Here is a 17615-nt window from a genome sequence, read left to right as displayed (position 1 = left end):
GAACTTAGATCCCAAAATGTCAAATAAGATAATTTCATATGCCTTCAAGCACGAAAACACATTTTCAATTTCTCCCTAAAAGTCTAAATAGGTCTTGAACTTAGTCATTAAGTTTTTAATATCTCTGGTGATTGTTCTCTTAAGCTTTTTTTTTCTTTAATAATTGCCACACGAATTGCTAACAAAAAAAATCGAATGTTACTTTGAGATTTAGAATAAGAGTTTATCTTTTAACAGTGTATTGATCTTAAACGCACTTTCTAATTCATGAGATCTAAAAGATAATTTCAAATTTCTCACAGTGACTGTCCAGTGAGAATTTTACAAGTGTATAGGGTTGGCAGAATAACTGAAACAGCAGAATTTCTGAGCAGTCTTGGAAACATTCAGTCCTTATTCCATGCATCATCTGTGCGCAACTTCATGGGAATTCTTTCCAGGTAAAAATTTACATTCCCTTTTTTGTGACATTGAATCAGGCTTAACTATATTCTTAAATGTATTTTGACTTTTTTTTTTTTTTATTAACCTCTTTTGCATTATGTTTAACCCAATTTTTACTGTTTATGAACATCTATATATTTCTACTATTTCTATATTTCCTTTCCTCTGGAAGGAAAATCAATCTTTTGTAATGATAAATTTAATTACTCTCCAGATAGATTAGACTTGAGATGCAGCTATTTAGATACGAAGGTGAGGAGGGTGGTTTAAATCCAGATGAAAGATGACAAAATGGAGACTAATGCCTGTGTGGAAAATTTATTCTGTTTTAGGAAAGAATTGCATTGACAATGTCCTCCTTCCACTTCTATTCATTATTTCCCCATGACTGCTTTATTTGGCATATTTTTAGATTATCATAATTTCCTGGAATAACAGAATATCTAGTTCTATGACTGAATACCATGGATTCACTCAGACATGGTAATAATGCTAAAATAATATAACCTCTAGTAGCCTGGTATATTTAAATCCTCATCATAGTATGTATGCAGTGAATACCAGGCACTGAAAATTTAAGGATATTTTAAAAAACATATCTGATACATAACACCACCAGAATTCAAATACCTTAGCATTACCATTCTGTTTTCCTCATACTGCAGATTTTAATTGTAAGTTACAAAACTGTTGAACTTATTTAAATATTGTGTCTTTTTACATTCTTTATATGTAAAATATTTTCTGTGGGCATCAATCAGTAGTAAATGAAATGTCTCAAACAGTCTGAGGATGGTATCTTTACACTTAATAGGTTTGCAAATCAAACATTGGAAAAGTTTCCAAGTATCTCTTTCCCAGAATTCTACTTTTAAAACTCATACTTTCTTTTTCTTAGTTACAAAAATTTCATACATATTTTTGAAACTGAGCACAGCACAATTGCTAAAAATGGAGAACTGTTCATCTAATAACCAAAAAAAAAATTTTGAATTTTTGGCAACGAATCTGGAAAATGCATTGGTTTTCTACTTAATGAAGAAAAGCTAACAGGCTTTATTGCTTATGTAGTCAGTGTCTTGGTGATTAATATGACTTAGGGATTTTTATTTTTTTTTATGTATAGACTTAATATTCCTTGAGCGTCTATGGATGGTTTCTGTAAAGTGTATTTTGTTTTAATGCTCTGTTGTTTGTAATTGCACCATGTGTATTAGCCCACATGCTATATGCAAAAGTGTTTTGCACTTCATTCATGGTGTGACGTTCTTTTTTTCTAGAGGGCTGCTAATGCCAAAAGTGGTTGTTGAAGATCATGGCCTGGAAAGAACTGACATTGGGAATCTGGGCAGTGGCATTTACTTCAGTGATTCTGTTAGGTCTGAAAAACAACTTCTACACTTTATCCTTCGTGTATTCTTTTTACTTTTCAAATTAAGTAGATATAATGCTTAATACTTTTAAGGTAATTTAATTATGAAGTTTATTCCTGTCCATCTGTTCAGAAGTACTCATGTATCCTCAAGCTCCTATGATGTTTACATTTATATTAATTTTAATAAATGTGTCTGATCTTCCTTTACATATAGTGCCAGTATTAAGTATTCTTTACCCAGTGAAATGGATGGAACCCGGCTCCTGGCAGTTTGTGATGTGGCACTTGGATCTTGCTTAGATTTGTATGAACGAGATTATTCATTAAATGATGCACCATCGGGTTTTGACAGTGTTCATGGAGTCCGTAAAACAGCAGACATCTCTTCAGACTTTGAGGTACTGATCCTTAAGTGTTGGGGACTTGAAAAGGCACCATATTTTGGATTTATTATACCACTGATAGATAACAGAATGAACGTAACTTGCATTTCAGTTTAGGCACTAAATCACTAGACAGTAATGCATAAAACCACTTTTGTCTGTCTTGCAGCCAGTAAAGTATGCATAAAAATTCTAAGCTTCTAAAGTGGTATTTGTAAAGAATTCTTGCAAGAAAAGAATACTTAAAAGAAAGATATAAATATTACATTTTATTATAACTGTATCATTGTATAAATATCTGGTCTGTGATATTTAAATTGTTATTTGGAAGCCATATTCTACTTTGTATGTAATAAAAAATCACTACCATGGAAGGTTCACTGTTTTGTAAGTGAATCCAGCTGATAAAAATCCTTGTCCTTATAGGTTGGTACTCTAAGGCAGTCATGATAGCTGTAGTGGCACACTAACAGTTGCTTTCTAGGTATCCAGCAGTCTTTTACTTTTTTTGTTCTTAGTTATTTTGAGGAATGATTGTGCTTTATGGACAAGAGAAAATACAAAGAGTGTGGAGAATACAAAGTAAGAAGATAAGAGATGCAAGTGGGAGTGATACAGAGAGATTAGGGGAGTGAAAATAAAGTTGTCAGATTCTTATCATTTTTCAAAAATGATGTGTCATTTACGTTCACCTCTTAATCAATTTGCATTGTTTTAAATATTATCTACAGCTTTGGTTTTGTTGTAAAATACCTTTCTTTGTTTCTACCAGGATGACGAATTTGTTGTGTATAAAACCCGTCAGGTTAAAATTAGATATGTTGTTAAGTTTTGCCTTGCTGAAGATGAAATAAAACCATTTCAGCCTGCAGTTGGGGTGGAACTGGAGCAAGATAACAATGAGCCAGAGTCGCAACATCATTTACAACATGAGAGTAAGATGTTTTCTGTTTGTATATGAGTTGCTTCCAGAGTTTCCTAAATGCTTATCAGAACCCTTTTTAGAGTACATGTATAAAGATAAACTACAAATATTTTTTTTTATGTTATTTGCGGATGTTATCAAACCAGTGAATGCCATGTGGCATTTGTGTAGCATCCATTTTGAACAGATTTCCTATAGGCATAATTACCAACAGCAGTTGCAACTCCTCCTGTGACAGTGTGTTTCAAGAGAAGCACAGGAAGCACTTTTGTATATATCATCAGATGGTCTTTAAATAATTCAAGTGCAAGGTTCCAAACAGAGACCTTGCAAGACCTTAAAGAGCTATCATGAACTCATGATCCCTTAGCCTACAGCTGGGCAATACAACTCAGGTGTTCATAACAGAAACTGGGTGTTACTTTTGTATTGTGGGTTGCATAAATAAACATGGGACATTGATGTCGGATTAGTTTTGGAATGTATATTTCAAAAAATATCTTTTTGTAAACTCTTTGTTTAGGCTATGAATTACCAAATGCAAATCTTTCGAATCATGTAAAAACTGGTCTTCAGGACAGATTGGGAAATCCTGTCCCTCTGGAAGGTATTTTTATCAAGGCGAGGATAATAGATTTTGTAGCACAGGTAGAGTATGCTATTTATTATCCTTTTCCATAACTCAGCCTTGAAAAATTAATCTGTTTGTTAGTGTTTTAGTCAAAATGCTGTTTAGTTAATTGAAAAAAAGAAGGCACTTCAATCTCTAAATAAAGGAAAATCCTGAAACTAAGTGGAAACAGCTTTTATTCTTAGAGATGTATAGTTAAACAAATGCCAAAAGCGCTTTGGATAGAGAAAGGCTTGGCTTTATTTTTAAGTCTGTTTTCTGCCTATGTGTAATCAAGTCACCATTATAGAGAAACTTTCTGCAGAGTGTATGCATTCTGTTCCCTTTAAAGGACCTTCTTGGAGATCTGTTTGCCAGCTGAATTATAAACCAGAGAGAAACACCTAGGATGATTAAAGGTTTCGTAGAATGAGGGACACCTCCCACTAGACCAGATTGCCCAAGACCACGTCCAGCCTGGCCTTGAACACCTCCAGGGATGGGGCCTCAACAACCTCTCTGGGCAACCTGTTCCAGTGCCTTACAACCCTCAAAGTAAAAAAATTCTTCCCAATGTTTAGTCTAATCCTGCCCTCTTCTAGTTTATAGCCATTCCCCCTCATCCTGTCACTCCATGCCCCAGTAAAAAGTCCTTCGCCAGCTCCTGTAGGCCCCCTTTAGGTACTGGAAGGCCACAAAAAGATCTCCCCGGAGCCTTCTCTTCTCTGGGCTGAACAGCCCCAACTCCCTCAGCCTTTCCTCATCGGAGAGGTGCTCCAGCCCTCGGATCATCCTCGTGGCTCTCCTCTGGACACGCTCCAGCAGGTCCATGTCTTTCTTATGTTGAGGATTCCAGAGCTGGATGCAGTACTCCAGGTGGGGTCTCACGAGAGTGGAGTAGAGGGGCAGAATCACCTCCCTCGACCTGCTGGCCACACTTCTTTTGATGAGGCCAGGATCCGGTTGGCCTTCTGGGCTGTGATCGCACATTGCTGACTCATGCTGAGCTTCTGGTCAGTCAGCACGCCCAGGTCCTTCTCCTCAGGGCTGCTCTCCAGCCATTCCCCACCGAGCCTGTATTTGTGCTTGGGATTGCCCCGACCCAGGTGTAGGACCTTGCACTTGGCCTTGTTGAACTGCCTGAGGTTGTCTTGGGCCCACCTCTCCAGCCTGTCCAGGTCCCTCTGGATGGCATCCCTCCCCTCCAGCGTGTCTACCTTGCCAAACAACAACACAATTTGTGTTTCGGTTTTGACATTGGTTAGACAACCTAAATTAGCTGTCACAAGTAAAATATCAATCAATACAAAATAATTTGCTGTTCTAACCTGAAAATTAGCTAATAAAAGTTAGCTAAGCGGGCTAAAATAAAGGCCCACCTTGTTTTTTAGTACATATGCCCTAAGAACACATTCTGTCAAATCACAGGTGTTTTCCAATCCTGGGGTATAATTCCACAATCTCTTCCTGCTTCAACTGCATCCTGCCTGAAGCAGTCTTGGTCATGCTAAAGCTGTGGCTTTACTGAATTCTGTCACATGTGTGTCTCTCCACAAAAATCCATATTCAGGGGCTTCCAGTGCCAAAGTAGCTTCATAAAAGCAAATAATGTTTTTTATATGTTGTTGCTAAAGCCTTATAAAAAAAAAAAGGAGGGGAAAACAGGAGAGAAAATGGTTTGAAAGAATTGTCTGCAAACGAGTCTGTGCTTAAACTATTCGGACACTCACAACTGTTGTCTGATCAGTTTGATTCCTTTGAAAAACTGTTCTCATGAGGGATTGTTGGGATTTTTTTTGTTTGTTTTTTATTTTGTTTTGGTTTGGGTTTTGTCTGGTTTCCTATGGAATGAATTACTATCCAGTGGCATCTGTTCTATGACCCAGTCCATCAAAGCAGAAAACAGTCTGTAAGGTTGAGGTACAGAGCATAAACCAGAAATGATCAGTTGGCAAGGGACAGTAAGAATGGCAGCAAAGGTGAATGAGGAATTGCTGGAGTTTTGTTATGACACATGGGAAGTAAACAGAAGAGCAGATGTGAGAAGAAAGTCAGATGCAATCTGCCACCTCAGAGACAGAAATTCTGTCATTGGAAGATGGATACTATACGTACATCAGTAACATAGGCTTTTCCAATCGTTCCTTTTAGTATATCGTAAAAATAGTGTTTAGCCCTTACTAAGGACTTGTTTAGTCCTTACTGGCTTGAAACTATTATTGCGGTGGTGACTTCTTTTGCAGGCAATAGCTTGGCAGCTTCAGCTCTGCCAGTGTGTCAGATAACCTTTAGAAGGTCATGGTTTACACTTTTTCTGGAAGAGATTCGAGTGATGATTTAGAGATTGAAAGTTCTACAGCTCCTTGTGCATTTCTGGAGATACCTATTTGTCAAGCACTGGTGAATGTTATACCTTCATTTCTAAGGTGCAAATAGAAGTTCCCGTTGTGGTATGCCTATTGATGTTTTGTGGTGCAAAGCAGTTATGCTGTTACACTTAAAGTCTTGATGTTTGAGTCACATTTTAACATTACAGTTACACAAAAAATATTCATTTCAGGTAGTAATGTTTCAGACCTACACCAATCAAAACAGTGAACCAATTGAAGCTAAATACGTCTTTCCTTTGGATGATAAAGCTGCTGTTTGTGGATTTGAAGCTTTTATCAATGGAAAACACGTCATTGGAGAGGTAAAATGTTATTGTACTTTGCCTTTGAGGTAGTTCCTTCAATCTGAGGATCTGAAAGTATTTAATTAGTAATGAAGATGTGCAACACTAATTTTGGTTTCTCTCATGTCCTTTGTTGTTACTACTTGACTGGATTTCAAGGTAGTCGTGTCATTTAAGAGAATATTGGTTAAGTTTTCTGTCTATAGAGATGAAATGACTTATTTTGTAGCAATCTTTCATAGGTTAAAGAAAAGAAGCAAGCACATAGGGAATATCGGAAAGCTATCAGTCAGGGTGATGGAGCTTATCTAATGGACCAAGATGCACCGGTATGTTGAATATCGCGGTTTAGTACCTACTTGAAAATTTTGCAGTTGTTCAATTACAGATTTGTTGCTGAATCATGTCTTTTGGGGGAAACTCATTTTTACTATTTGGATCTTATTTGGGCCATACATTTGATAATTTTTAAAAACAACTATTGTTTCTTTAAATATGTGCTATGGCTTACATAAAACGGCTATGTCTCAGGTGGATTCCTTTTTTTTTTTTTTTTGTAAAAGATTGACTGACTTAGCTACTATTGATCAGTTTTTGCCAGAAATTAAAGAATTATGGAAAGTTTGACATTTCATATCATAGTCCCATTTTTTCTTATGCTTCACCAAAACCAAATAGTAGTTTCTGTGTTAGCATTTGGTTTCAGTGTCAATTAAATTATTGTTTTGGAAAACATAAGCTTTAATGATGTCATTAAAGCTAGTTTGTGTTTTTTGTTGGGGTTTTTTTTAGGACGTTTTTGTAATAAGTGTTGGAAACTTACCTCCAAATTCTACAGTTGTGATCAAAATCACCTATATCACTGAACTGAGTTTTCAGCATGGTTGTATCACCTTTCATCTGCCTGCTTCTGTGTCACCATGCCAACAGGACAAAGCATTAAATGAAAACACGCAGGTTTGTTAAAATGCAATCTTAAACCAGCATCTTCTTGTTTTGAAGCAAAAGTTCTGTGCCCAAGGGATTGTAGTTACACAAGAGTCTTCAGTAAGTTTATGATTGTTTTAATTTCTTCTCTTTTGTTAGAAGATAATTGTTTATAACCATTCTTGTCATAAAGCAACATGAACACAAACATAGGAATGCTGTGACTGATAGAAAGCTTCCAACTATCTCTAGGGATGTATCTGCTCCTGCAGGGCTTAGAAAGCTGACTTGAGTTGGCACATGTTAGATCTTGTATTTTGGGTTACCTGCTGTTTCTGTGCTGCTGTTTCTCCTTTGGCTTGCAAAGACATTCTGTTATCTCCATCACGAAACAGCAGCTGAGTGTCTGCTGAACACTCTGCTATTATCCTTCTCTGCTTCAGGGACAAGGTTGCCCATCCATTTCTTTGGATGCTGCCCATGATGGCTCCTGAATTCTCCAGGTGGGAGGAGAGGTCATCTCTGTTTTTAAATGCTAGCAAAGAGCCAGGCATGGTCTTTGTGGTCTTAGTCCCTGTGAGATCGTATAGCTGTATCATATGTTTGACTGTTCAACAATTGTGCGTTCTGTTCAGACCTATATTATGCTGAGTTCTGAAGTTCACTGTGTCCTTGGGAGAGAAACATGCACACGTTCATCTGAATTTTATCTGCTGTGATGCTCAGATTACAAAGCTACATGATTAAACGAAGTATAGAGGGTTCCATGCAATCCCAACTTAGTGATATAATAAAAGAAAGGAGCTCCAGGGTGATAAATTGTCAGGAATGACATACAAATATTGTGCAAGTAAAAAAATTTTTTTTCTTTGTAGGATACAGTAAAAAAGGTTTGTGTTAAACAAGTAAAACCACAGAAAAAGTAAGTTGCTTTCATTAGTATTATCTGCCTTATTTTTTCAATATCTTAAATAATTAAGTTAAAACACTTAAATGTAATGTTTTTCTATTTATATGGAATATTTGATGGTAAGCTGCATTATCAAGAAACTAGTTTAATTTCACCTTTCACTCTAATCTGTTGCTATTCTTAGATAGGTAATATCATAGGGCAACAACTTTTAATTATTACACTCTATTTCTTCACGAAATACTTCCTTTTGTTTCAGAAACATTTCTGTTATTAAGGATTCTATATGAATTCCTGAGTCAGAAAACTTAATGAGACTATGATCTTCATTTTTTGGTCAATATCACTGCACTTTATATTTTAGCCTTTCTTTGCATTTGCATTTTAAATAAAAAATTACAATTATCTGAAATTTTGATGTTGCTGGTAAAGTAAGACTTCTTGGAAACTGAGTATTATAATTTTATTCTCAGTAACATTTCTGCATAGGGACATTCTCAACCTGAATAACAAGCAATGAAGGTAGTAGTAGCAGTAAATGTGTCAAAACTTAATGCTCTTCATATTTCCATATTAAAAACCATGAAAAGTGCTTTTCATGAGCGTGTCCTAGTTTCTTCTCTGTTCTGTCTGCAAAGCAGGCACAAATCCAAATCTGTTACAATTTTCTAAAGTTATATTTAATCTTGAAATAGGGTTTCCTGTTATTAACTTGCCTTTATTCAGTACATTTACTACTGGTTAGTAGAAATGTTGTATTAATCAGCTAAAAATTTGATGCTCTTTCTGCCATATATCAGGAATAAATTAACAAGTTCAGACACTACACATCCAGTTGTAGAAAAGGGATTTAAAATGATAATACAATTTAATTTTTAATGTTAAGGGAAAATTCAACTAGACAATATGAATAAAAATTGGGAAACACTTAAGAATAGTTATTCTGCAAGGATGGAGATCAAGTATCTATTTCACACTTTCCAGCTTCAGGTTCTAGAGGGAGCAGCACAAAGACATCCAATTTAGCTGCAAACTTATTAATATTATATCAATAACATAATAGGTTTTTCTGGCTGCAGGCTGGTTCTCTCTCCAAATACTTTGGGGCTGTGCACATGCATTGCATGCTTTATCCACAAGCATTTTAAGGACAATGGAGATGTGGCTGTAAATAGAAAATAATTGCTCATACGATATGCAGAGGATACACAGATTCATGGTACATTAATAATAATTGAGGTTAGGACTCAGAATAGTTAAGAATATTTATTAAAATGGGCCCGTGTAATAAAAATGCTGTAAGACTGACAAATGCAAGGCTACATATAGATTAAATAATTGCAGCCCTATACATCTACATCTTGGGAGATTATATACTGAAATACAGTGACTACCAATAACCCAGGGTTTATTACTCACCCAGTAAGTCAACAACCTGGAATGAACACTTGTTGTGATAATTGTGGCAAAAATGGCTAATACAGTCCCAAAATATGCACGCCAAGAAGTAGCAAAGAGAGAAGATTATTTTACTTTGTCAGGCAAGACTGACTGAAATTGGCAAAATGTCAATCTGTAGACCTTAAAAAAGTAAAAAGCAAACCAAAACATAAAGAAAACACAAAACCCAACAACAACAGCAAAGAAAACCCAGCCCCAAGGCCACATATATTGACCTCTGTCTCCAGACTGGGAGGTGATTCTGTGACATTGTATGGTATCTTGTGTCTTTTATGTACCTTGCATTGTATGATTGCACCTATCAAATTGCTTTTTAATGTCGTTACAGAAATAAATTAAGAAGCAAACACTGGAAATTAGAGCTGAATAAGAAAAAAAGACATGGTTTTAGCAGTGAGGTTTGGAACAGTTAGCCAGGGAAAATAACAAACTTGCCTTCTCTGAAATCCAGTTTGACTGTCTGTTATGAAGGCTTTGCTTTAGAAAATAAAACATTAGGTTAAATGACGAGATAATTGGCTAAAATGTTATGCAATGCGTACAGGAGATCATGTCAAGTGATGATCCCTTCTAGATCCCTTCTAACCTTTTAAGCTTTGAATAACCATAGCAAATCAACATGGCTATTCTTTGGGTATCCTAGGGACAGAAACTTGTCTAACTAGTTCAGTATTCTCCACTTCTATCCAAAGAGTTAAAAAGGCCAGGAAACATACCTCCTTCTCATGGCGATGTTATGGTACGCAGATTAAACATCATCTTCCCTGGAGTGCCATTCAGGTGTTTTTTTCTTTTCTCTTTATTTAGTGCATTTTCTGTGGATATGTCTATTGAGATGCCATCTATTATTGAACGCATACATAGTTGGACACATGAACTTAAAATAAAGGTAAATTAATTTCACTGTAACTATGTCTCTGTCGTGGCAGTTCTGCTGTGTATTTAAAATGGAACTCTTATCCTAGAAAATTTGTGCCACATCTATTTGGCTGTGTGCACACTTCATGCTGCAAACAGCTTGGTCCTCTGTTTCTCTCGGATGAAAATTTCTGTTGTGCTTGAAGCCTTTCTGTTTTGGTTGTCATCTTATTTAAAAATACATTCAGGAAGGAGAATGATATTTTAAAGAATGTAGTATGTAAATAGAGACTGTGCCTTGTAGACTTCCTATAACCTTTTTGGAAAAAAGTTTTGGGACTGCCCCTATTGTCGTCCCCCCCTATTGATCCCCCCCTATTGATCCCTGCTGTCATCATTCCATATTCTCACAAAGTAAATAACATTCACGGTATTGTTATTAAATAAATATCTAAATGCCTATTTTTCTCCTTTTGTAGAAAACAGACTGCAAGGCTGTAATTAAGACTGTGGAGAACAGCTCCTTGGATGTTAGTGGCTTTGTTCTAGATATCTGGATTTCTCAGGTCTACCTACCTCGAATGTGGGTAGAGAAGCATCCCAAGAAAATGAGTGAGGTACTGAATAGCGTGTGCTGTTCATGAAGTAATACTGAATATGCTAAAACGTAATAAACAGGAACGGTTTAGTTTTACCTGGTAAAAGATGAAGAAAAATTTCACACCATGGACAGTAACCAGTTTGATCTGTTTTATTAAACTGAGTATTCTTCAGAAATTAGTTATCTTTTCAGTTGCATAAAGTCTTACTGCTTTTGCTTTATCCCTTGCGTTGTAAGAGAGTAATTGTTTCAATACAGTGTCGAATCATTTCTGTTAAAAGACTTTTTTCTAGCTGTTGTGCCTCTGTTTATATTTCATAGAAATGTGACTACAGTGTTTGATACAGATCTTGCATTTGCAGCAGTGGAAGTGGACAAATAAGTCATGGCTGAGACTGGAACTAAGTAGCTTCAGAGGCATGCAATCACTATACTGATTAAAAATAAGTAAAATTTTAAACCGTTAAATTTGTAGGGCTGTGTTTGCATCTTACACACAAATATTTATAGAATCTGTCAGTGTTTTATTTTAAGGCATCTGGCCTTCCTATAGATTTTGCATTCTGTTGTAGTTATTCCTGATGCAGTCAAATGCTTTTGAATCTTTTCTTTTTCACTAATAAGTGAAAAAAACATAGCTAGCACTTCTAGCACTCTGGATCACCCAGAAACAGAATCCAGCTGTGGCTGTGTCACAGAAGAGCTCATTACCATCACTGGAAAACATTAATAAAAGGTTAGGTAGGAAAGGAGGGATCAGTTCAACCTCTTTTACCTTCACCAATAGTAACTCCTTGCCTGAGAAATACATTTAAAACTTAAAATACATGATTCCAGGTTGTTACAAGCTGTTTCATTCTCCCACAGGTTTTGTGAAGTCCCTGTCACTTTTAGTTATTTTCCACTAATTTTTCTTTTTATTTTTTGCCTTAAATAAGGTAAAGCGCTGCAGAGATGAAATGTAAAGTCTTGGTGTTACCTATCTGTCAATCCAATGTTGAAATTGATTAAAATAAGTAAAATGACAGATAAGATTGGTTTCTTTCCAACAATGATGTCTTTTATTTTTTTCTTCCTTTTGATCAGAGTTTCTTAGCTTAAATGTACTAGTTTAGGGATTTCTCTCTGATGACTGCAATAACACGGCTATTCCGCTGAGGAAAGAAGAAAGAGAGAGATTCCTGTTTATGTTTCCAAACTGCAAATCTTTCCTTCTCTATTGGAAACACTTTCACTCCTTCAAGCATTTCATTGTTCCACTTTTGAAAGCCTTTTTTTTTTTATAGCATCTCTGTTTATAGCAAGGACAGTATGCACGTCTGGTTTACATATTTTTTAAATTCTAGTACTTCTTACAAACTGATGGTAGTGATAATTGTAAAAAATTATACCTGTGATTTTTTTTGTATTTTTTTAACTTGTAGAAGACAATCCTGTGCTGTTTGTAGAAGAGTGATTCAGATAAAACACGAAAACACAAAATTCCTTTTTCAGTTTTTCATGTGAGACCTGGGATATAGGTAGAGGACAGGAAAGTTGCACTTTTCAGGCATTAAGAGTAAATGACATATATTTGTTAAAACTTTGAAATATGGCTATATTCTGCGCTCATTCCATAATAAGAAAAATGAAGATGTTTGGGTACATTTCAAATGAAATAGCATTTGTCCACTGCACTGATTTTGTTTCTCCCCCTATAGGCTTGCATGCTTGTATTCCAACCAGAGTTTGAAACAGCCTTTGAAGAAGAGCACCTGTCCAGTGAAATTATTATTTTATTAGATTGCTCAAATTCTATGGCAGGTTCAGCTCTACACCAAGCAAAGCAGATTGCTTTACGTGTTTTGGAACTACTTTATTTCAGACAAAGAGTGAACATAGTCAAATTTGGCACAAGTGAGTTTCTCTATTTCCTTTTTACCTGAGCGCCATCTTTTACCTTCCTGTCATGGCTGAATTTTATGTACATCATTATTATCAAACCAGCATAATACACTGAACTGCAACCAGGAACGTGTAGCAGTACAGAATACTGCTACTCTGATACTCCAGTCATAAAACTTAAACTTGTGTTTCCATATTGTTGCTATATGCTTCATTTTTTAATGCTCTTAATATCAATCTTTATTCACAGATTTCACAGAATTTTCTTCTTTATCAATGAACATCGTAAATGATTTGGCGTCACTGAAGAAATTTATTACAGTAAGTAAATTAGTTTAGTTGTATCGTAAAGAATGCTTCTTCGTATGGGATGCTAATCATTGCAAAACTCTGTTATGCAACTTTTCCTCTTTTTTTCTGGCCAGCTTCTAAGATTTTTCTGTAATTTAGTCTATTTGAAGTCTATTTTCCCCAGTAACAAGTACAGCCACATTTGAATATTAATTCCAGTTTAGTTTTAAGTGATTGCTTAAGTTGGTATTTTGAAGCTGAGTAGCTATCAGTGTTAGGGCATTTTTCAGTGTTTCCCCCTAAATTTATCTTTTTGAGTTTCATACCTTTCATTGCCTACTAACAGCAGAAAGGGAGGAAACTATTTACTTCCTTCTGGAAATCTATAATTTCTAAGCAAAGGCAGCACTTGGGCCAAAGGACTTTCAGTGAAAAGAGAAATGCTTTTAGCACCAAAAGGTCAGATGTAGACTATTTAGGACAACAGGTTTTGGTTAGCACCATATCTTGTTAGTGCCAGAAGTAGGCTTCTCAGCTGTAACTAAAGCTCCATGATGCTAGTACAATGCGTAAGATACTAATATAATGGATGTCTTGAAAATGGGATGGTAAGATGCAAACAGTGATCAATGCAGAGTAACACAAAGGGGAAAACAACACTAACTAAACCTGTACAATATTGGAGTTTAACCCAGAAAAGAGATACTGGAGCCATTGTGAGTAATCATTTTTAAATGATAGCCCAGTGTTCAGCAGCAGTCAGAAAGGTAAACGCTTAGGTAGCTGTATAAATCTGTATTACTAGGGCATCTTGAATAAGCTTCTGGTCGCTCCCATCTCAAATTGAAGAGCCAGGGAGACAGAAAACAAAGGTGGACAGATATATGGGAGACCTACTGTACAAGGAGAGGACTTGTCCTGATCTTTTTTTTTTAGTGTCTGTTGAATCCTTACAGAGTAATTTCTTTTCCAGGATAAACAAAGGAAAGGGGGAATAGGGATGGTTATTTACTGTTTTGCATCTTTACCTTTCTCGTCACGGGACACCCAGCAAAATGATCAATCAGCAAATTTAAAACAAAAACCAAACAGTCCTTTTCATGCATAATACATAGTGGAACTTCTTGTCACGCTTGATGTAGAGGCTAAACTGTAATTCAATTCAGAAAGTAGGTTAGGCAAATTAGAAGTAAGAGCTGTAAATAGCTTTTAGAAGCAATAGTCTGGATGAAAACTGCAGTTCAAGAGGTCCCCAAACCACTGACTTGATTACTGAAATTTCTGAAAACAATATAGGAGTAGAATTTACCATTTTTCTTATCTACTTTTCCTGTGCCTTTTGCCTCAGCCAGAGAAGATACAGGACTAGATGGACCTTAAGTTCTATCTTTAATAGTAATTATAGAAGAACAGGAACAAATAAAACTTAAGAATTAATTATTTGTATTTGGAAACCAGGAGTCATGTATAATGAAATAAACATTAAATTTTACATTGTATGTTATTTTAGGAAAAAAATAAATTAAATTCAAACTAAAATTCTGCTACTTTACTTTTCAGTCTGCTACTGCAACACTGGGAAACACTGATTTATGGAAGACCTTACGTTACTTAAGCCTGCTATTTCCTTCTCAAGGACACCGGAACATTCTTCTTATATCAGATGGACACATTCAGAATGAGAGTGTGACCTTCCGGATTTTGAAAGATAATATCCAACATACAAGGTTATTTACATGTGGTGTTGGGTAAGTACGAAGTTAGTTAACTTGCAATTGCATTTGTTTAAAATCACTGATAATTTCTTTGAAGTGAGAGGTTAATAAGCTGAGAACTGTCAGATGCCTGAGTGTAATGTCTTAAATATATATGTATGTTTAGATTAAATGCAGAAATGTTTGCCTACATTTAATAATGGAATAGAAAAATATGTAAGGAATTTCAAAGGTAAGATGCCTAAAGTAACATTAATTTCATGTCCAGATAGTCTTACCTAGTCATATCTTTCTTTATTATAACAACTATACTATTTAAGAATATAATTGGAAAATACAAGAGTTAATATTTTGAAACTTTGCATTTTATCTTTTGGCATAGTCTCATTTTAATAGTGCAATTTCAATGCAACATTAGTAGTTGTATGATTTTATTATTTAATTTTAATTTGTTTTGTAAGGTAATTACTTAAAGACAAAGTAAGCACTAGACTTCTCAAGGATCAGAGGAACAGGCAAAACCTCAGTGAAATTCATTGCAATGTAGTTTGACTGTTTTTAATAACAACAAACTAGAAAGATATGTACATGACTGAAACAACTTTTTTAAAAAAAAAAACAACTGGGCTGCAGTTATGTACTTCAGGTTTCGAGGCAGAAATGGGAAATGGGCAGGGAGGTGTTAGGTTCTTACCATGTCCTGGGAAGGTTGGCAAGGATACATCAAAATAAAGACCAGTGGTGAGGGTCATATTCTTCCAGAACTGTTTTTTTGAATGACACCTTCACCATAGCTCCTGCAACATTTCCCATATCTCATGCCTGTGGGCCCTCTCCCAGCACTGGGCAACACACCCTTCAGGCCACGTACCAGACATCCCAGTGCTCTTCCAGAGTAATCACATGTTATGACTATAATAGAATTTGTATCAACACACATGAAAGAACAGACGTCCGTTAGCAGCATGCTGACACCATTTTCAATATATTTACATTCCTGTTATCTTCATGTTCAGCATATTTACATTCATTGATTATTGGTTATTGATATTATGGAACTAGGCCTGGTGATGGATTACGGCAGTGCCGGTGGTCTGAGAGGGCGTGGCTTTGAATGGTTCCTCTGTACCACTAACATTAATGTGCTAATGTGCAACGATATGCTTTCAGTAGGCAGGATCTGTATTTAATGAGATACATTGGTAAAGTAATAACGGTGAGGAGGTGTAAAAGAGAAGTTCACTCTCGTTCATACTGTTGTGTAGACAAAGGGAGTGTTTTCTAGAAGGCTGAATTAGTAGAGAATACTACATCTGTTTTATCTGTGGTGATTCTCCGCAAGTAAATAAAAAAATATATTTTTAAATAGTGTGAGATTTGTACTTTACAGAGTTGTACAAGGCAGTAAAATCTATGAAAAGACTTTTAGAAGAGCAGTAAACTTTAAACCCAAGATGTTATGTGTTTTTAGCATAGATACCATTGTACTATTTAATTTTGCCTTTAGGGGTTTTGGTGAGGATTCACTAGGTCAGTAAGGCAGTGGTATGGTCCCGTTGAGGAATGAGTCTTTCCGACAAAGATTTGACATCCTGTGCTGTTTCTTGTCCAAAAGAAGTCTCATCTCTCATTTGTGTATAGACCTATGAAATAGCTTCACAGTAGTCAGACTGTTGGTCAGCAGAGTTTGCTGTTCTATCACGCGTAAGTGTTACCATATTGGTCATATCCATATTGTTCAAATAGTAACATTCCCTAGCTGAGGGAATTCAGATTGAGGTTAATTAGTTCAAGATAAAGATAATTTTGATGCAGTCTTACTGGTGTTTGAACCTAAATTAATTTCTCTGCATAGCTCTGCACTGTTACTTGTAAAAATTTGTGTACCATGTGTACCATCCTCGAATGTTGTTAGGAAATCTCTAATACAGCAACGTATTCGTTGGCTTAGTTGCTTTCAGTTGGTCTCTCCCCTGAAACAGGGGTAGAATTTAAAAAATTCAGATTCAGAAAGCTTGCAGTACTAATTAAAAACAAAATATTTAGAAATAATATCAGATGAACAATTTAATTCAATAATTACATAAAGATTTTTTTTGTTAGTTCCACAGCAAATCGACACATGCTGAGATCGTTGTCCCAGTATGGTGCGGGAGCATTTGAATACTTTGACCTGAAATCAAAGTATAGCTGGGAGACAAAGGTACATTTATAAATCTTGCCTATATGCACTATGTGATCATTGTCTGATATATCAATATCTGATACTGCATGTCTTCAGTATCTCAAAATGGGAATTACTACTTTTCATGGGATCATGCTGCTTTGCTATTTCAATAACAGTTTAAGAAACATTTGATAGAAGGTGGAAGGAGAGATGCTTGTTAAGCCTTCTTGTATTTTAAATATAGATTGATACTAACTGAGAAAGAGAAGTATTTAGTTTGAGTATTACAAAGGTGCTGTATTTTCAGTAGGAACACATGTGCTATAGGAAGGGATATGAAAGCTGTAGAGAACCCTCAGTTCTCTGATCAGGGAGGGAATTTGTCACTGT

At 35.7% G+C, this 17615-nt stretch overlaps 1 protein-coding gene across 1 annotated transcript in view; it reads left to right on the top strand.

Moving 5' to 3' along the window:
* Positions 1–17615, top strand: part of PARP4 (poly (ADP-ribose) polymerase family, member 4) — a 54684-nt gene that overhangs the window by 18433 nt on the left and 18636 nt on the right. The window contains exons 10-24 of the mRNA XM_009890652.1: positions 303–440; positions 1725–1823; positions 2034–2217; positions 2975–3137; positions 3651–3775; positions 6298–6429; positions 6654–6740; positions 7204–7368; positions 8214–8260; positions 10517–10598; positions 11047–11184; positions 12869–13064; positions 13303–13373; positions 14904–15091; positions 17162–17261. Coding sequence (XP_009888954.1) covers positions 303–440; positions 1725–1823; positions 2034–2217; positions 2975–3137; positions 3651–3775; positions 6298–6429; positions 6654–6740; positions 7204–7368; positions 8214–8260; positions 10517–10598; positions 11047–11184; positions 12869–13064; positions 13303–13373; positions 14904–15091; positions 17162–17261 — 1915 coding nt within the window. The remainder of the gene's footprint in view (positions 1–302; positions 441–1724; positions 1824–2033; positions 2218–2974; positions 3138–3650; positions 3776–6297; positions 6430–6653; positions 6741–7203; positions 7369–8213; positions 8261–10516; positions 10599–11046; positions 11185–12868; positions 13065–13302; positions 13374–14903; positions 15092–17161; positions 17262–17615) is intronic.

Source organism: Charadrius vociferus, unplaced genomic scaffold (genome assembly GCF_000708025.1).
Source record: "Charadrius vociferus isolate BGI_N301 unplaced genomic scaffold, ASM70802v2 scaffold278, whole genome shotgun sequence".
In the NCBI taxonomy this organism is placed as follows: Eukaryota; Metazoa; Chordata; class Aves; order Charadriiformes; family Charadriidae; genus Charadrius; species Charadrius vociferus.
This window is presented reverse-complemented; position numbering and strand designations above follow the sequence as displayed.